This window comes from Stegostoma tigrinum, chromosome 23 (genome assembly GCF_030684315.1).
Source record: "Stegostoma tigrinum isolate sSteTig4 chromosome 23, sSteTig4.hap1, whole genome shotgun sequence".
NCBI classification, from domain to species: domain Eukaryota; kingdom Metazoa; phylum Chordata; class Chondrichthyes; order Orectolobiformes; family Stegostomatidae; genus Stegostoma; species Stegostoma tigrinum.
In genome coordinates this window covers 11,197,952-11,216,724 of record NC_081376.1, presented here as the reverse complement: position 1 = coordinate 11,216,724, position 18,773 = coordinate 11,197,952, and the positions used below count along the sequence as shown (strand labels likewise).

The window sequence follows — 18,773 nt, the reverse complement described above, 5'->3', positions numbered from 1 at the left end:
TACCAGTCAGTCTACTCAAATTAAAATTAAATTATGACACTGTGTTGATTCTGAAAGAGTGTTAGTGATAAAAATGGGGACCACTTCAAAACAACAGCTGATGAGGAATAGGCAGCTGTCCATCAGATCCAAGCTCCATCTGACTACTGCAACAAAACTTGAGTGGCTCATGAAATTCCAAGGGCAGGACGACTAGGTAGTAGGAAACAGCATAAAATATTACAGCATTTTTATTAGCCAGGCCTATGTAAAGGTGCGAAGTTTGCCAGCAATGACATGCCAGGTAGTGTAGAAACCCCAACCGATGAAACTCGCACTTTTAATTTCAGTGAATTCAAAGAATCAAAGAATCATTCAGCGGGGTCAGTAGGAGCTCCTACTTAAAGTTAAGGAGTGAGGATCAGTATCTTATACCAATTAAAGATTCTTTTGACAAGATTTCCTGAACCAATACCCTAAGGGAAAACCACAACAAAAACAACACACACTAGTTTAAAAAGTTAGTCAAATTTTTTTTGAAAAAAGTACCCAAACAAATAAGGACTAGTTTGGAAATAAACCAAATTTACGTTTTCAGTTTACCATCCACCATTTCAAGTTGTTTTGGGAAAACGGCAAATTTAAGATAATGGTTAGAAGTTTATTTTCAGCTACGTCCCAACAATTGAGATAAAGACCATCAAAACATAGAAGCAAAAGCAGGTCAGTTAAACCACTAAATTACTACACCATCCAATGAGAGTATTTCAGATCTGATAATCCTGCACTCTCATCTTCCTACATTCTCCAATCACCCTCAACTTCCTTGCTGATTAATAATCTATCTCAGCTTTGAATAGACTTAATAACCCAGCCTGAACAGCCCTGTGGTATTTCACAGATTCACTACCCTCAAAAGAAATAATTCCTCCACGTGCCATCTTATTTCGAGATTATGCCCTCTGGCTGGAGACTCCCCCACAAGAATAAGTTAACTTTCTGCATCTACTGTCAAATCCCCTAAGAATCCCATGTTTCAATAAGATCACTTCTCATTCTTCTGTCATGCAAGTAGTACAGGTCCAGTCTCCTAAACCTCACATCATAGGACAGTCTCTCCAGACTTGCAAACAGATGACGACTTAAACTTTCTTTGCACCGCCTCCAATACCAAATCCATTTTCATAAGGAAGTGGGTCAAATTGTTCAGTATTCCAGCTGTGATCTGTCCAGTACAGTGTCTTTGACAAAATCTCCCTATTTTGATAACCATTTTCTTTGAAATAAAGCCAACATTCCATTCGTCTTCTGAATTACCTGGATCTTGGATGCTAGCTTTTTGTGATTCATGGACAAGGGCTCCCAATCACCACTGTTCCATGACAATTTTTCTTATTAAGCAGTCTAATATGTTGTACCTTATCACACACACCTTTGGAAAACCCATACATTTAGATCCACTGCTTCCCCTTTATGTTACTTCAAGGAATTGTTTAAAAAAAGTTTAAAAGCATGGTTTCTCAATCCACAACTGATGAAGTAAAATTTGTTAGAAAACATAACTTAACAAGGATAAAATCACAAATTCCTGACACAGTAACATAACATATCGTTTAACATCGGATGAATGTCTTCAATAAAGTCATGCATTTAGAATGAAAAGGTGTATTCATGTAGATGTGAACAAGTAACCATCAATGTTAAGGAAAAGAATTGTGTTGCTTACATCATGACTAAGCTATACTCAAACCTAGGAAGAAGAACATTTTAAGGAACTGGTTTATTGATTACAAGAGACACAATTTGGTCATAAATATGGCAAAAAGTGAAATTACCAAGGAAAAAAGTGACTCATTTAGACTGCACTGTGGGAGAAGACCAAGTAGCACTCAGAGAAGCAAAAATAAAGGGCTACACTGGGTTTTTCTGTGTCTAAGGAAAATCGTAAAATTCTGTGATATTTCCAAGAATGGATTTTATTACAGGTTTGTTTTGAATTTTAGCACTAATGCCTCCCTGAAGAGCTTAAAGTCATGTATTTCAAATGGAAGAAAATGTGATTTTTGCTATTTGAAAGCTATGCTAAATGCCACACTTGTTGTAGCAGCATTACTGTAGGGGATTGAGCAGCAGCTCAGCTACTTTTCTCAAAACTGAAAAAAGCTGCTGGTCAGAAATATTTGACAGTGGGGGAAGAAGTACACACAGTCTTTTGATGGTTCCATACAGGTTTAAAATTTACACATCCAACAGGGGCTGCTGTATACAAGTACTGTATACCTTTGGTTATTTGAGAGATTCTGACAGAGCTATGGCTGTTTCACTGAAACTTAATGCTACGCCATACAATTTAAAAGCAATTCATGTAAAAGGAAAAAAGGTAATATTAGAGCAGACCCTTTATCAAGAGCCATTGTGAAACAAAGTAGTGACATATGGTTATGAAAATCATATTTAATGTAGATACAGCAAATTCTGTTTTAACTGGCACCATAGCCCAGCACTCTAAACCAGCAAAAATCAAAACCAGGCATTTATTGTATTATCCTGATTTCCCCAATGTCAGTGTAGCCATTTGAGGGTGCAAGTGAGAAGACTCCCTGCTGATAAATAATAAGGCAACTTTGTCTTAAATGAAACTTAAGTGATTTATGCTGTAAATAGGGTATAATAGTGATGTATATACTCCCTGCATCACAGATTGTGAACCTCTATCAACTGGAACACTCCTGGTCCCTAGGTGCCAGTTAATGAAAAGTGTGCTGTCTATTTTTACTGTCAACGCAAAGGTAGAAATAATGGTAAGAAGAAATGCTGATAGAAAGTGAAAATGCCTCTTCAGGATGCTTGTTCTTTGGAGGATGCATGATAATGGTGTACAAAACCTTACAGTTGAAATTTGTATTTTGAAGAGAGATTAGAAGTCATCTGGAATAATGAACTAAAGACATTTTTATGGAAGCCTGTGATTCGAGTTAAATGAGGGTAGCTCAGTGGTTAGCATTGCTGCCTCACAGTGCCAAGGCGACTGTATGGAGTTTCCACATTCTCCCCACTGTCTGCATGGGTTTCCTCCAGATGCTCCACTTTCCTCCCACAGTCCAAAGATGTGCGGCTTAGGTGGATTGGTCATACTAAATTTCCTGCAGTATCTAGGGATGCACAGGCTAGGTGGATTAGCCATGGGAAATGCAGGGTTAGGGTCGGAGAATTCATCTCAGGGTTGCTCTTCAGAGGGTTGGTGTGGACTCAAATGGGCTGAATGGCCTGCTTCCACACTGTAGGGATTCTATGATTCTGCACGAAATATCCTGAGCAGATAACCAGTAAGTTAATTGATGAAACATTTACTAAGTTGACCAGAACAACAGACCAGCAGCTGCTTGTAATTTAAGCTCAGCTCAGGAGAATCATGGTTCAGTTCAGAAGTGTGGTATCAAAAGGGGATGTTACTTTATGAAGTCTCCATGCAATCAGTGTTTGCACTGATATTTTCAAACTGTCCCAAGGCTATGAGAACTGGAAAGAGTCATTTATGCAAGAAGTCTTAAAGTTAAGATAGGAGCAACTTTAGACTGGGTTCATTATCTGGAAAAGATATTGTTGGAGGAAAAAGATGAATCATTTTTGCTGCTTGTGTTAAGATCCCTCATAATTGGAATTTTTTGCCCATTTTTCTTCTCTCTAATAGACTTTGTTTATTTATTTATTAACTAACATTGAACGTATTCACGTTGCCAGCGAATAGCCATCAACCAAATACAAAAAATATTCCTACAGTCCAATAAGTCAGGTTTCACACTTGTCCTTATCCAGTATTACTTTCAACTAGAATTATAACACTTACTTTGTGGAAGCAGTAGACTGTACCCCTCCATTGGCAGTCAAAGTCCAGTATTTCCCAGTGCAGGTTCGAAAAGCACACTTCTTGGTTTCTTTGTTGATTTCTAACTGAAAAGTTTCTTGGTCACTTTCTTCATCTTGGTTTGCAGAGAGGTCCATACCTTTCAGGGAACAATCATACATCAGTTTTCCAAATCTGGATGGTACCACAAGCAACACAAAATCCCAAAACAAGCTGAATCACACTACTTTTCGCTGCTGCAGGCTGGCTGAAACACAAATACACAAAACCTCAATACCATGTTACAGCAAATCTGCTTCTAATGTTGGGATCAATTAGCTAGATGTTTAACACATGGTACAGAATGACACCAACAGCAGGATTTCAGTTCTTGTTCCACTCAAGGTAGACAAGGGAACTGCCTCCTCATCCTGTCAGACAGTGGAAGCCAACCCACCTCTAACCAAAACCAAGGAAGCGGCTCAGCATGAAGCATCAGCAATGAGCCGAGTACCTGCCTGCAGGCACAGCACTGATGAACAAAAGTGTAAAAAGCACCAGAGACTCAATTGGCATTGGAAACACAGAGGGGTAGGTACCAGGGATAACAAAAATGTGGAGCTGAATGAACACAGCAGGCCAAGCAGCTCAGGGTAGTATCTTATCTCACATTCATTCCTTGGTATCTTTGATACAACCAAATACCAACCCAAGAACATAACGGACAACCAATGCATAACTACCCTAGACATTTCTATTGCAAAGAATAGGAGAATCCACAACCCTTCAAATTCAGTGAAGGGACAGGAAATGTTTGTCCAGAAAATCTGATTTTTACCCCATGCCTTTTAACAAAATCGTGCTAAAGACAGACAGCAACTGGAAACACAGGTGCAACAGCTTGCAGGACAAACACGAACCATATCTAAAAACAGTTGTTATAATATTTGATTTAAAATACTCAAGGCTTTGGACATGTAAAGTGATAGCAATACTCAGCTGTAACAAAATGAGTGTTCAGTCTCATGTTGGGAGTTAGCCTAACAGTCATCCATTTCACAAAAGACAAACATAGAATGAGCATTTCTGGAGGATCCAAATTTCAATTTTTTTCTTTAATATAGTTTAGCAAGTGCTACACTGATCAGCAAAACAACCTAACACTTCATTCAGCGCAAATTTTCCAAAGATTTGAACTTAAAAGATGTTTTATACCTTTCAAAACTGTGTTGCAGTTGGGAGGAGAAAGAAATTCATCAGCCTAACCACAACATCAAATTGGAAGAGATTTAGGTGGTCACCAAGAAGGAAGGGGACAGTTACTATCGATTCTAAACCGGTAGAGGTCTATACAAAAGGCAGATTCATCAAGTTAACTGGAGACAAGGAGGAGAAAAGTGAACAGTTGTTTCTTTTGATTTTTAAAATCTGAATAACATTCCACACCAGCCACAGATCAGATTACAGGCCAGGCCAGTGAGTTGGAATCTCCATGCAACTGTCAGCCAGCTTAAAGTCCTCTAAAATAGATGACTGGTTCATAGGAGCATATTTTATATCACAATTTTTTAAAAAACTAAAAATTACAAAGAAATTTGAGAGCAGCTTCATTTTCTGTCTTTACACGAGTTGTAAAGTTAAACAATAAATAGCTCTCCATATTCAAGAGCATTTTCATAAACATTGTGTGGCAGTTTTTTTTAAAACCTAAAGAAGTGTCAGTAAGGGCAGCTTCAAAGTGTTTCCTGCTTCCACCCACATCTCCTGAAAGTTTGTAAGATGATTTTAAAATAGTTACACAGTAATTTAACAGACACGTGAAGAATAAATCTGTTCATTCCAGCATGCTGGAGCACTCCACACAGGAAGCAGCTGTACAAGTTGCTTTGCAGTAAATACAAAGAGAATAGAAGATAGTGTTTAAAACAAGCAACTTATTTTGGGAGACTTCAGTTAAATTATACCGAATGAGACTGACAGTTAAGAATCATTGCATGGAATTGCAAAATGGAAGCTATAACTGAGCTAATCCTTTTAAATTATTTAGCTTCCTTTCTATTGGTTCACAGTTCACCTCATGTCATAAAAGTTGTCATGCAAGGGTCAAGGCCTCAAACATCTTATTCAAGATGGTCTTTCTTCCACATTAATGCATGTAACCACATGATCAAACTCAATTGCCCTCACTTATCCCATAAACACAATTGTAGCATTGCTGCTAGGGAAGTCGACAGACAGACTCATACATGACCTGAACACAGTTGTTTTGGCTGCTACTAGCTAAATAAACAGAAACCTACGTTTGTCTATAAACTCAGTTGTGTGATTCAGCAATACATCACATGGTCTACATAACTACTGAATTTTTAAAGAATGCAATTTAACAAATTAAAATATAGTCATAGAATCCCCAAAGTGCAGAAAGAGGCCACTTGGGCCATCAAGTCCACACTGACCTTCTGAACAGCACTGCACCCAAACCCAGCTCCCAGCCAATCCCTATAACCTTGCATTTACCATGGTGAACCCATCTGATGTATACAGCGCAGTAAAATTTAACATTGTCAATCTGCCTAACCTGCACATCCTTGGGCCGAGAGAGAAAACATGACACAGTCACCCAAAAGGTGGGATCAAACCCAAGCCCCTGGCACTGTGGCAGCAGTGCTAAATCACAGAACCACTGTGCTAACCCAGATACACAACATCCTACCGTCCTACTAGATATGCAACAAGCAGAAAATGCTGGAGAAACTCAATGGGTCTGGCAGCATCTGTGGAGAAGCAGAGTTGACATTTAGTCCTACAGGACCCCCTCTTCAGAACTTCACTCTCCACAGATGCTGCTAGACCTGCTCACTTTCTCCAGCATCTTCCATTTGTTTCAAATTTCCAATGTTGGCAGTATTTTGCTTTTATTCTCCATGATGGAACTGTACAGCTGTACAGTTCCTCGAAAATACCATGCATCAAAAACAACCACACTGCTGACACCTGCAGAAAAATTTCCAGCATAACACAAGCCTGGACTTTAATAGATAACAAGGGTTTGACTAGCCCAGTCAGAACAAAAACTTTTGAATGCTCCTTGATTAGCCCATTAGTTGGCCTTGTGGCACAGAAGTAGTGGTCCTCACAGCCAGGTTTGGATTCAAATCTCACTAGCCCCATGATTATGTCATAACATGTCTCAGCAGGCTAAATTTAAAAAGTGCCAACCCACACAGTCACACTTGTGGGTTGCTCAAGGTTTTCTTATGTGGGCTGCAGGAGCACTCCTGTTTTTATTTCTGAACTACAAAGCAAAATGTAGAAATAATTTACAAACCCACCTGATAGTGGTTAGTGCATTAGAAGGGAAAGCGTTACCAAAAACGTCTGCTGGGCTCAGCTTACAGCCACGCCACCCAATTTTAGAAGGTTGAGGAAGATTATGAGCCACTTACATTTGGCATGCAATCTGTCCCAACACCTTTGCAGGACAGGGAGCATGGAAAACTTTTTTGTGGCCATACTATCAACAAGTTTCACCAGGGGTTTAAGTGAACCCTAATTAAACAGGTGTCCTCTAATCAGAGGAGACATGAGGATTTAATACCCAGCATTAATTATGCAAACAGGAAAAGCTCAGCCATGCCCTTGCAGGTTTTCCATAAGTGAAACAAATGCAAGGCCATTCCAGTCATTATCCTTTGTCTGATTATTCAATATACCTACTACAGTATCAGGTTTCCTCCAGATTTGTTTGGGTTGGGAGCAATGGGAGGTTGGGAAGCAAGACTAGGAAGTGGAAAGCAGACCAACACTGAAGAGTAGTGAATATTTCTAAACCCCTTCAAATGGACATGGGGGGCCTACACGATAAACAAAATTGAAGGAAGTTATTTTATCTCTGATCATTTTTTATTCTTCAAATGTGAATCAAACAACATTCATCTAGCACTGAGCAAGTGGAGAAAAAAAACACTTCCAGACTGTTGCCAATAAAACCCATGTGAAATCTTTTGAGTTTTGATTTGGAGTACATTTAAAAGCCCTTTACAAACAATACATTTTTGTTACATTGCATGTTGTCCAAATTCAAATCTCGTATTGACAGATAATTCAATACAAGCGTATGCTACTGCACAGCACTTCATCTCTTAAATGGCATATCAAGACGATCTCTTTCACTGGGTTTGAGTTGCCCTGTGCCCATTTACCCCAAGGAAGGGAGATTTTACATCCAAGAGAGTTAGAGAGCATAACATGCTAGAATGCAAAGTTGTCATGGTTTACACATGGCTTGGTCTTCTGCCCAAGGTAGATCTGTAACCCTGAATTTCTAGACTGAGCCAGTTTCCTTGTCACCTCCCTTAATTAGGATTAGATTCCCTACAGTGTGGAAACAGGCCCTTTGGCCCAACAAGTCCACACCGCCCTTTGAAGCATCCCACCCAGGCCCATTCCCTTATAACCCACACACCCCTGAACACTACGGACAATTTAGCATGGCTGATCCACCTAGCCTGCACATCTTTGGACTGTGGGAGGAAACCCACACAGACACAGGGAGAATGTGCAAACTCCACACAGACAGGCACCCGAGGCAGGAACTGAACCCAGGTCCCTGACGCTGTGAGGCTGCAGTGCTAACCACAGCCACCGTGCTGCCCCAAATGTGCCAGGCTATTGCCAGAGAGTCTCCATTACACTTATTCAGCCCAATTCCTATATTATCCCACTTCAAACCAAGGGAATACGATATCTTGATAACACTTGATAACAAAAGGTCAGAAAAAGGGCAGGTCAGCAGATTTGCAAGTACCTTTTGGGTATTATATTGTCCACCTTGGCGAAGTGTTTCAAATGACCTTGGGCAAGAAGTCATTTAGGTGTTTCATTCACATTGTAGCATAATAATTTTCATTATGCATAAATTCAATAGCTACGCTGCTAGAGTCACACAGTAATGTGTTCCTTTCCTATCAAGGAAGGTTCACTGGCAGAAGATATTCAAATCAGCTTTGATGTACAAAAAACATTCACAGGCATGGATGAATAGGCCTTCAGTTGGCTGACTGACTGACTGAATGGCAAGGAAATACAATAAAAGCAAAAGCTTCAGTGAAAAAGATTTAACAAAAATTGAACAAATTAAAGAAAAATACAAACCACTATTAGTCCTTTTAAAACAAACGGCACACAGTGAGTATGTGCAAGACAGCACTAGCACATTTAAGAAAATGTCAGCAAGAAGTGTAATTGAAGGACTATAATCACTAACCACAAAAGAAGTTAAGTGAGAACAAAAAAGGTCATTGCTAATGTAGCAAACCCTCCAGGCATCAATTCGTTTAAAAAAGAAACAAACAATCTTTTGCTGTTGAAAAGGCATCTGGATGGGTATATGAGTAGGAAGGGTTTAGAGGGATATGGGCCAAATGCTGGGAAATCTGACTAGATTTATACAGGATAACTGGTCAGCATAGATGAGTTGGATTGAACAGTCTGCTCCTGTGCTGTATGTCTCTATGACTGAGTACATTATGTGGTGATGAGGCAACTAATAATGCTTTCTTCAGGTTGTAAGGAGAGATTTAATGATGAACTTTCACTGGGGCAAACCCAACCATGAATTTACCAGCAAGGGATTGAAGGACTCATGTGAATCACAATACATTGAACGTCTGAAACAAACACATTGCCAGAGAAACTCAGGAGGTCTGGCAGCATCTGTGTAAACCAGAGTTAACGTTTCAGATCCGGTTGACCCTCCTTCAGAAAAGCTGAATAAGTGATAATGTGACCTCAGAGTGACAGAATAAGTTAGCTGTGCTTAATGTAACCTGTATAATGCGATGTGATCTAGGAACAGCTGGGAATGGATGACCATGCTAAAAGCAACTCATGTCACAACAGGGATAATGGGAACTGCAGATGCTGTAGAATCCAAGATAATGAAATGTGAGGCTGGATGAACACAGCAGGCCCAGCAGCATCTCAGGAGCACAAAAGCTGACGTTTCGGGCCTAGACGCTTCATCAGAGAGGGGGATGGGGTGAGGGTTCTGGAATAAATTGGGAGAGAGGGGGAGGCGGACCGAAGATGGAGAGAAAAGAAGATAGGTGGAGAGGAGAGTATAGGTGGGGAGGTAGGGAGGGGATAGGTCAGTCCAGGGAAGACGGACAGGTCAAGGAGGTGGGATGAGGTTAGTAGGTAGGAGATGGAGATGCGGCTTGGGGTGGGAGGAAGAGATGGGTGAGAGGAAGAACAGATTAGGGAGGCAGAGACAGGTTGGACTGGTTTTGGGATGCAGTGGGTGGAGGGGAAGAGCTGGGCTGGTTGTGTGGTGCAGTGGGGGGAGGGGATGAACTGGGCTGGTTTTGGGATGCGGTGGGGGAAGGGGAGATTTTGAAGCTGGTGAAGTCCACATTGATACCATTGGGCTGCAGGGTTCCCAAGCGGAATATGAGTTGCTGTTCCTGCAACCTTCAGGTGGCATCATTGTGGCACTGCAGGAGGCCCATGTTGGACATGTCATCTAAGGAATGGGAGGGGGGAGTGGAAATGGTTTGTGACTGGGAGGTGCAGTTGTTTATTGCGAACCGAGCGGAGGTGTTCCGGAAAGCGGTCCCCAAGCCTCCGCTTGGTTTCCCCGATGTAGAGGAAGCCACACCGGGTACAGTGGATGCAGTATATCACATTGGCAGATGTGCAGGTGAACCTCTGCTTAATGTGGAAAGTCATCTTGGGGCCTGGGATAGGGGTGAGGGAGGTGGTGTGGGGGCAAGTGTAGCATTTCCTGCGGTTGCAGGGGAAGGTGCCGGGTGTGGTGGGGTTGGAGGGCAGCGTGGAACGAACAAGGGAGTCACGGACAGAGTGGTCTGTCCGGAAAGCAGACAGGGGTGGGGATGGAAAAATGTCTTGGGTGGTGGGGTCGGATTGTAGATGGCGGAAGTGTCGGAGGATGATGCGTTGTATCCGGAGGTTGGTGGGGTGGTGTGAGAATGAGGGGATCCTCCTTGGGCGGTATCCCTCACCTCAAACTTCAGCTTCAGCTGAAATTTCACTTTTTCCCTAGTTAATAGCTCTAATTCAGTCAATTCTGAATTCTGAACATTAACTCTGCTTTCTATCCATAGACTTGAAGAGCTTCTCTAGAAATTTCTGATTTTGTTTCAGATGTCTAGCATCCTCAGTTCTTTGTTTTAGTCTTTGAAGGATCACAATCAGTACACTGGGAAAATCTCAAAACAAAAACAGTAGAATGAAATTACAAGATGATTCAACATAAAAGTAATACCAGTTCTTAACATCTTCTTGGCATGGCCATACCACATGTGGCATACTTGTCCACTTTTGGGCACCAGGTGATCAGAGCTTTATAGGAAGTGAGAAAAACACTTCAGACCAGTGATATTTGATTGGTAGAAAAGCAGAACATGGTGGATGTTCGAAATCAGAAATAAAAACAAAGTGTTAGGTATACAAAACCAACTTGGGAGTATGTTTGTTTTGACTTTACATTAAGGTGATTCAGTTTAAAAACTAGTGTCGGTTTCTAGGTTATCTTCAAAGATTTATTTTAGACTTAATTTTAGCACAGGTGAAACTAAAAGTTTCAAATGCGATTGCAGTTTGATAGACAAGCTGTGTCAAAGCTTAGGTTTAAAGTGCTAAAAGATTAATCAAAGTGGTCGTCTCTGGATTGAATTCTGTTGTTTTAATGTCCCAAGTCTGAAACAGTTTTCTCATCTTCTGTACATCTTCCATAATGCAGAGTCCAACTTCAAACAAATGAGAACAAGTCAATTAATTAAGACAGCACCTTCTGAACTCTTGACCCCGACCACCTAAAACAAAAGAAGAGCAGATGCATGGAAACACCATCAGCTGCAAGCTCTTGTCCAAGCCACACACCCCAATTTGGTATTATTTCACCATTACGTCAATGGCAATCAAAATCCTAGGTATCCCCATACCCCAAGGATGGCAGCAGTTCAAGGACAAGCTCACCACCACCTCAAAGGGCAATGAGGGGCTGGCAATAAACACTGGCCCCCAGCAAGTGACACACTCATACTTTCAACAAAGATCATAGTAAACCTTCACATCAGAAAATGCCTTGTGAATCCAAATAAACCTATATTCTATCCTTTTGTTGCCAACCTAGTGGCTTAAAATATACACAAGAGAATAAGGTTTTCTATTGGGAAGTAATAGAACTAAATGTCATCTCAAGTTTTCCACGTCTTCAAGAGCCATCCTTTACATCAGCTAAGTCAAGATTTGTTGTGCAGTGAAATTTCTTCTACTGTCTCCCTAGCATTTGGGATAAAAAGCACTTCCCACTTGCAACAACTTCCTGTATTTCAAGAGTTTTTGGAAAATTTCCCTAAAAAAAATGGGAGATCAGAGAAATCAAAAAAATTTCCAGAACATTTCAGGAAAAAAAAATGCAGTGCCAGATTGTAAAGACATCATATGCCATCTTTCTTTTCCCACCACCCAGTCCTCCCCGCGAAAGGAAATTCACTGACGACTGATTTACACCAGTTCTAAGCCACATTCTTACATATATTTCTTTAATCATTTGCACAGCTCCATTATCGCTGTTGAAGCCCCCAATTACAGACTATCACAATGTGTACTCCCCACGTCCACAGAATAAGTTCCCATATGAACCCTATGAAACAAATAGAATGCTGAAGAGACTCAGCAGGTCCAGCAGCATCTATGACGAGAGAAACGTTAACATTTTGAGTATGACATGAGTCTTCTTCAAACTCTTCAGTTCCGAAAGGTCATTTCAGACTCAAAACATTAGCTTTTTCTCTCCACAGATGCTGCTGGACCTGAGGTTTTCCCAGCACCTATTGTATTTTTCCTTTATTTGAGCTCTAAACTACGAGCTGTCCACAAATTACACAAGATCACATATCAGCGGGACAGGAGTGAGCTATTTAGCCCCTCAGGCTGGTTCAGCCAATGATCTAGTGAAGTGGTAGATGAAAGCACCATATTTGCATTCTTCAGTACCCACACTTGAGAAAACTATTCATTTCAGTTTCCAAACCAAATTTTCACCATTCCTTTGGCTTCTTGTAAAAGTTGCCATTAGAAAGGCTGTCATTAGGACTTCAAATATATTATTCAAATTCAAAATGGAAGTGATTCTTTCCCAGCTCAGACACCACGTGGACCTGGTGAGTAATTGCACAATTAAAAAACCCCTTAAGTGTGCAATCAATACCTCTAATTCTGCCAAATACAAAGTCTTCCCAAAATAAAATCTATTGTTGCTTCTGGACTCAATTAAGTCTTGTCCATTATATTTATGGACCACAGATTAAATTCATTGCTATAAGATTCAACATAGGGCTAGACGCTGGATGATAGTTCATTTGAGTTGTGGTGCCATCAACTGAATTATTTTTGATAAGCTATAAACTTTACATCAGCAAGGAGTGGAGGAGATCTCTCTATACTCTACAAATATGAAATAAATGACTAAATAGATCAAAGCACATGTTTTTAAGTGATAGAATAGAACAAAGTTATAGACTTTGTTCAGCTCGAGTGGATTTCTTGAACTTGGGACTTTGGCAATGGGTTGACAAATAAGGTTGGCAACCTTGATGAATAGTCAACAATAACTTCCTAAAGTGCCTGCCAGAAACAAACTGCTAGCCCCTTTCCTTCGGGAATTGGAGCCTTAACAGCATGCATCAGGCCATACAGTAGTCCCAAGGGATGCATGGCTGCACTTGCAATAAATATTCTGCTCATATGCAGTGACATTCAATCAGGGAACAGAATTTTTAATGATTGATTTTTAAAATAAAATGATATTTCTCCAAATGGAAGGAGCAAGTGCAATCCTCCAAGTTCAAAGTAAGCCTCAGTTTCTGGGCACTGGCCACATTGCTCATCCTTTGGGACATCAGGCAGCAGATAATACTGGGGGGGGGCAACAAGATGCATTAGGACCAGTGCTGAATCTTTTAGCTGCTAGCACAGACCACCTGAGAACTAAATAATGCTCCCACTACTTAATGTAGCTAAATATTTTAATACTTCAATTTTGAAATGTTTCCCATCCCAACAAAAAAACTTCCTTAGTACCATCTGGTCCCACCAGGACTGACTACTAAGCAGAACCTTATCCAAGTCACTCTTGAGGCCCCTAAACAATCCTGGCAGTTCGTTCAGCTTTGGAAAAAGTATTATAGCCACATCTCATCTTAACCCTGACAAACACCCACATTTACACCAGCAGAATTCACCAAACATCATCTCAGAACACCGTCACCAACATCCATGCACTTCTAGTCTATTAAGTCACAAACAGCATTCATATTTTTAGTTTAATCATGGGATAGACACATGGCTATTAAGTCGGCATTTATTGCCCATCCTTTGTCGCCTTTAACAGGACTGCTGTAGGAGGCTTTTTCGTATCAATCCACGAGGCGAAGAGGTTCCTGAAGTGCTGCTGAATAAACAGTCCCAGGAATTTGAGGCAGCAATAAATGGTCAAGTCAGATTGGGGTGTGCCTCAAAGAGACATGAGATTCTAATGTACACTTTACTTATCCTTTGTACCTAACGAAGGTGACAAGTGTGTGAAGTCCTGTCAAAAAAAGACGGAGAGTTGCTGCAGTGCATCCTGTGGATTGTGCGGTGTACATCGCGGCTGCACACAGTCAAGTTACATAATGCAGCAGATGGAGTCACACATCAGTATTTCACACTTTTCCTAAATACAAATCCACAAAGGCTGGAGAATACAAATCAAATTATAACTGCAGAGGAAAGCAATTTACTACAGTCAGGCTCATAGAAAAGGGTCAGTTAACAACCAGAATGTTTGAGAGATGCGGACACCTGTCGGACAGTACCCACTACAGGAGGGTAAAAACAAACCAAAAGAACTGCAGATGTTGGAAACCAAAGACAGAAATTGCTGTTAAATCTCAGCAGTTCTACCAGCATCTGTGGAGATAAATCAGTAAACATTTCAGGTCCACTGACCCTTTATCAGAACAGAGGTGTTTGCCTTTTGTTTTAAAGGACATCTGTTTTGTAGGCTGAACAATTCAAATTGGTCAGAAGCCAATTCCACACGTGCAGTGAGTATGTATTTTGGGCTCCATTCCAGCTAATTGCCTTCCCTTTATTTTGCTGCTTGGGCACTGACTGGAAACATTTTCCTTCCAAATTTTTAACATACCTGGACTGTGCAGTTTTTATTTGCTTCCCCTTTAACCAAAGTTTTTTGAAAAACCAAGAGAGAGGAGATTATTACTGTAGACAAATGACGGCTGGCACCAGGAGCATAAAAGCAGTTTCAGGCTTCTTTACTGATGTAAACTAAACTAAATTTTAGTCCAATGCCTTCCTTTTTAAGAAAGGGAGGGGAAATAAGAAACACATAAATCAGGCTCAAATAACTTGTTTCTCAAGCTTTTTTTCCCCCAAAATGAAGCACGTGCTGAAGTCAGTCCAAGCTACAGGATATTCTATTGCTAGGCTGGTTCCATCCACCAAGTGACACATGGATCTACAGTGATAACGCTCCAAAAGTATCTTGGAATATTTAACTACGTCAAAAAAAGAGCCAAATAAATACAGCTTATGCAAATCAAACCGCAGCAAGAATGATCACACAATCACAAGGAACCAAATATGCTGTTTTATTCAGCCAAGTACAAATGGTGCCCACTGTCCTTTTATGAGTACGAATATAATACAGGCGATATTTAAACTTTTGCTCTTATACCTTTAGTAAATCACTACAGCATCTGATGCTGGCAAGGTTTTAAAATGGTGCGTAACTGATTAAAAAAAAATGTAGTAGTGACCCTCCATGGGATCAGGGCACTTGATGCTTAAAATGATGTCACAAACAAAACAGTGTCAATTTTAAATTGTAGCCATTAGCTTACACCGCTGCACTGCAATTTTAGTGCAAAGCAGTCTGGATGCTGTCGTGAATGCTGCACTGAGCTTCTGACCAGTCCTAGCAGACGAGGCGCCTCAAGTATATTTTTGTCGGCAGACCCTAGGCTTTTTCAAAAGTCTTCCCTTTAAGAGCTCAAATAACACATCTGGTTTTGCTTTTCAGTCACGGGTAAGATCGCGTTGAAGCCTTTTTGCAGGACTAAAGGATTTTAAATGCATACATTTCATACCATAACGGCAGCTTGCTTAAAAAAGTTACCTCTCTATTGAATAAATTGCCTATAAATCGCATTGCTCTGGAACCCCGTTTGGCTGAGCATCTTAAACGCTCAGTAGACCACAGCGCATTTCCTTTGTTGTGTCTAAAGCTAAATTGTTACTAAGGCCTCCTCAAAAGATAGAGGAAGGGAAATTCCAGCTATTCGCAAAATAAAACTGTTAGATGAGATTTCCGCTATTCATTTTTACACTACTCTTGTAAAAAGTCACCTAGAAGATCAGATCAATTAAGATTACAATTGCATGCGGATGTATTTGTTTATAAATTTATTTAGCCCCAACTTAGTCATGGATGTGGGTCGTTTGTTTGACCCGACATAAACTCTTCACTGTACCAACCAATTGCAGTCCTCACCTTCGAGGTGTTGGCTGGGAGAGGGTTGACCAGCTTCGCTGGCGGAGTATTGTAGTAAAATGTTTGGATTGTTCTCTGCACAAAGGAACCATTATACCATTCAATGTAATGAAGGAGCCAAGCAATTGAGCACCGCTATGGAAGACCCGTTAGTGCCGTCAACGAGTGTGAGATTTAAAGAGAAGCCTCTGTACTTCCTCGGTCGAAAAGAAATATTCCGCGTGTTTCCATCAAGTATGGTCTGGAAAAGCTATTGCACTCATGGCTCCTTTATTCCACCCAGTTATAGCCTTAACCACATTTAATATGCCGCCTCTTTTTGATCAAAAGCGTTTGCAAATGGAAAAACCACAGAATGGGACTTGGTTGAAATGGGTAAGATTTGACATACCGCCCGAAGTAATTAAATACCGTTACCAAGAGATATCAGAAAGGTTGATAGATGTGAGGTATTTATCAAGGGTTACGCCTTCCAAAAAAATCCTACAGGAAAACAATGGATTGGATTGAAAATCGGAGCCATATTGGAGAAATTCCTCCAAGCCTAATAAACAATTCCCCAAAAGACAAAATTGAGGGAGCGAATTTTTAAGATTCAGAAGATAATCAGGTCAAATGTATAAAAGTATGTAGATATTACCGGCAAGTTTTGCAAATTGCTCCTTCATTAGCAATTAGGATAGTTAGTATTAGAGCAGATCAAGGAGAGAGATGGAAAATGTTGTTAGTTATGAAAAAGCCAAATTTGAGCTGACATTAACCCTTACCTTGCCGGATAGAAACGTTCCTGCTGTTGGCAGCCTGGAGTACCACCTGTGGGAAGCTTTGCTCCAGAACAAAGAGCTCATCCTTGCCCGCCTTGGTGCTTTTACCAGCTTTCATGGTGCCAGTAGGGCCGGAGGGGGCCAGGTATTTGCCCTCACAGTCTCTGAAGGCCACCTTGCCAGACCTGAACTCCAGGGTGTAGCCGGTGCCTCTCTCGTGTTTCTCCACCAACTGGCCGTCGTTACGGAGGAAGCGGTTGTCACTGGTCTGGATGCTGTATTTCTGATCCTGGAAGACCAGGGTGATGAGGGAGTCCACCCCCCAGGGAGTGTCCCGGTCAATGGCCAGCTCGTCCTTGTCGCTCAGGTGAGCGTACCGCTTTCTGGTCACGCTGAAGAGATTGGCCTGGGGGTGCATAGCGATGTGGACACTCCACTTCTCGGCCACCGAGATGGTCTGGGCGAAGCATGTCAGGCGGTCCTCGGTACCGCCGAAATAGCGCTTGTGGAGCTCGGACTGCAGCGACCAGCGGCCGTCGTCGTGGGCGACGATGAGGAACCTGCAGTCGGCGGCCGGCTGCTCGCTCTCACACCACACGTTGCCGTCCTTGTCCGCGGCCAGGTACCGCCCTAGGTGGCTCTTGAAGAAGACCACGTTGGAGTCGTCACCATTCTGCTCTAGAGTCCAGATCTGCTTCTTCTTCATGGTGGTGGCCGAGGCATTAATCTTGAAGCCAAAGGCTTCAGCCGTTAGGTATTTCTTGCCGCAGTTGATGAGCCCAAACTGGATCTGCAGACTATCGCTGGGGTCGTTAGCTGGCATGGTTGCAGGCTTGGCTTTGTTAACACTCCTTGAACCTGAGCTTTTGTTTTAAATCGTTGATGCAGGGTTTACTTTTTTTGGCTCGTATAGTTTTGTCGAACGGTTTGTGTACGATATCTTTGTTTAAAATGAATACTCCCCCGGTATCGACTAGCTCAGCCTCCTGCAGTAAAGCTGGAGCACCGACGACCGCGGTATATTTTATACTGGGCCTGACGTCAGGAGCCCAGCACCGCCTTCCGCCCGGAGTCTGCTTCCCGCTCACTTACATTGCTCTGCTTTTTTTGTTGTTGCCATTGATGCCTTTATCCTGATTATAGTTGCGGAAAAATACTCCACGCCAACTTGACAGCTCTTACTGTTTGCGGCCAGTTGATAAAAGACAATTAGCTGTAATTTCCCGTCGTTCTTTTTTTCTCTAAATAAACCTATTGGAATGAACACAAGAGCATTGAACCAGGATTTGGCCATTTAGCTCCTCAAAAGTGCGTTTCGTCACTCAATTAGATCATACTTGACCTGCCACCTAACTCTACGTAGCCGTTGCTCCATTTGGGTTAACAAAAATCTATAATCCCAGATTATAAAATTGACAATTAATCTTGTATCAATCATTGATAGCGGAAGACCGTTGCAAACTTCCACCACTCTTTCCCTGCAGAGATGTTTCCTAATTTTACTCCTGAAAGGACTTCATCTAATCTTCTGACTATGCCTCCTAGTTCAAAATTCCAAAACCAGTGAAAGTATTTTCCTTCCAATCTACCCTATCTTCACAGTTAG

General features: G+C 41.4%; 1 protein-coding gene across 1 annotated transcript in view; it reads right to left on the bottom strand.

Annotated features, from left to right (window-relative positions):
• fscn1a (fascin actin-bundling protein 1a) overlaps positions 1-18,184 on the bottom strand; it is a 42,987-nt gene extending 24,803 nt beyond the window's left edge. The window contains exons 1-2 of the mRNA XM_048552503.2: positions 17,171-18,184; positions 3,827-3,983 (exon numbers count right to left, since the gene is read on the bottom strand). Coding sequence (XP_048408460.1) covers positions 3,827-3,983; positions 17,171-17,990 — 977 coding nt within the window. The 5' untranslated portion in view covers positions 17,991-18,184. The remainder of the gene's footprint in view (positions 1-3,826; positions 3,984-17,170) is intronic.
• Between the last annotated feature and the right edge of the window lie 589 nt (positions 18,185-18,773).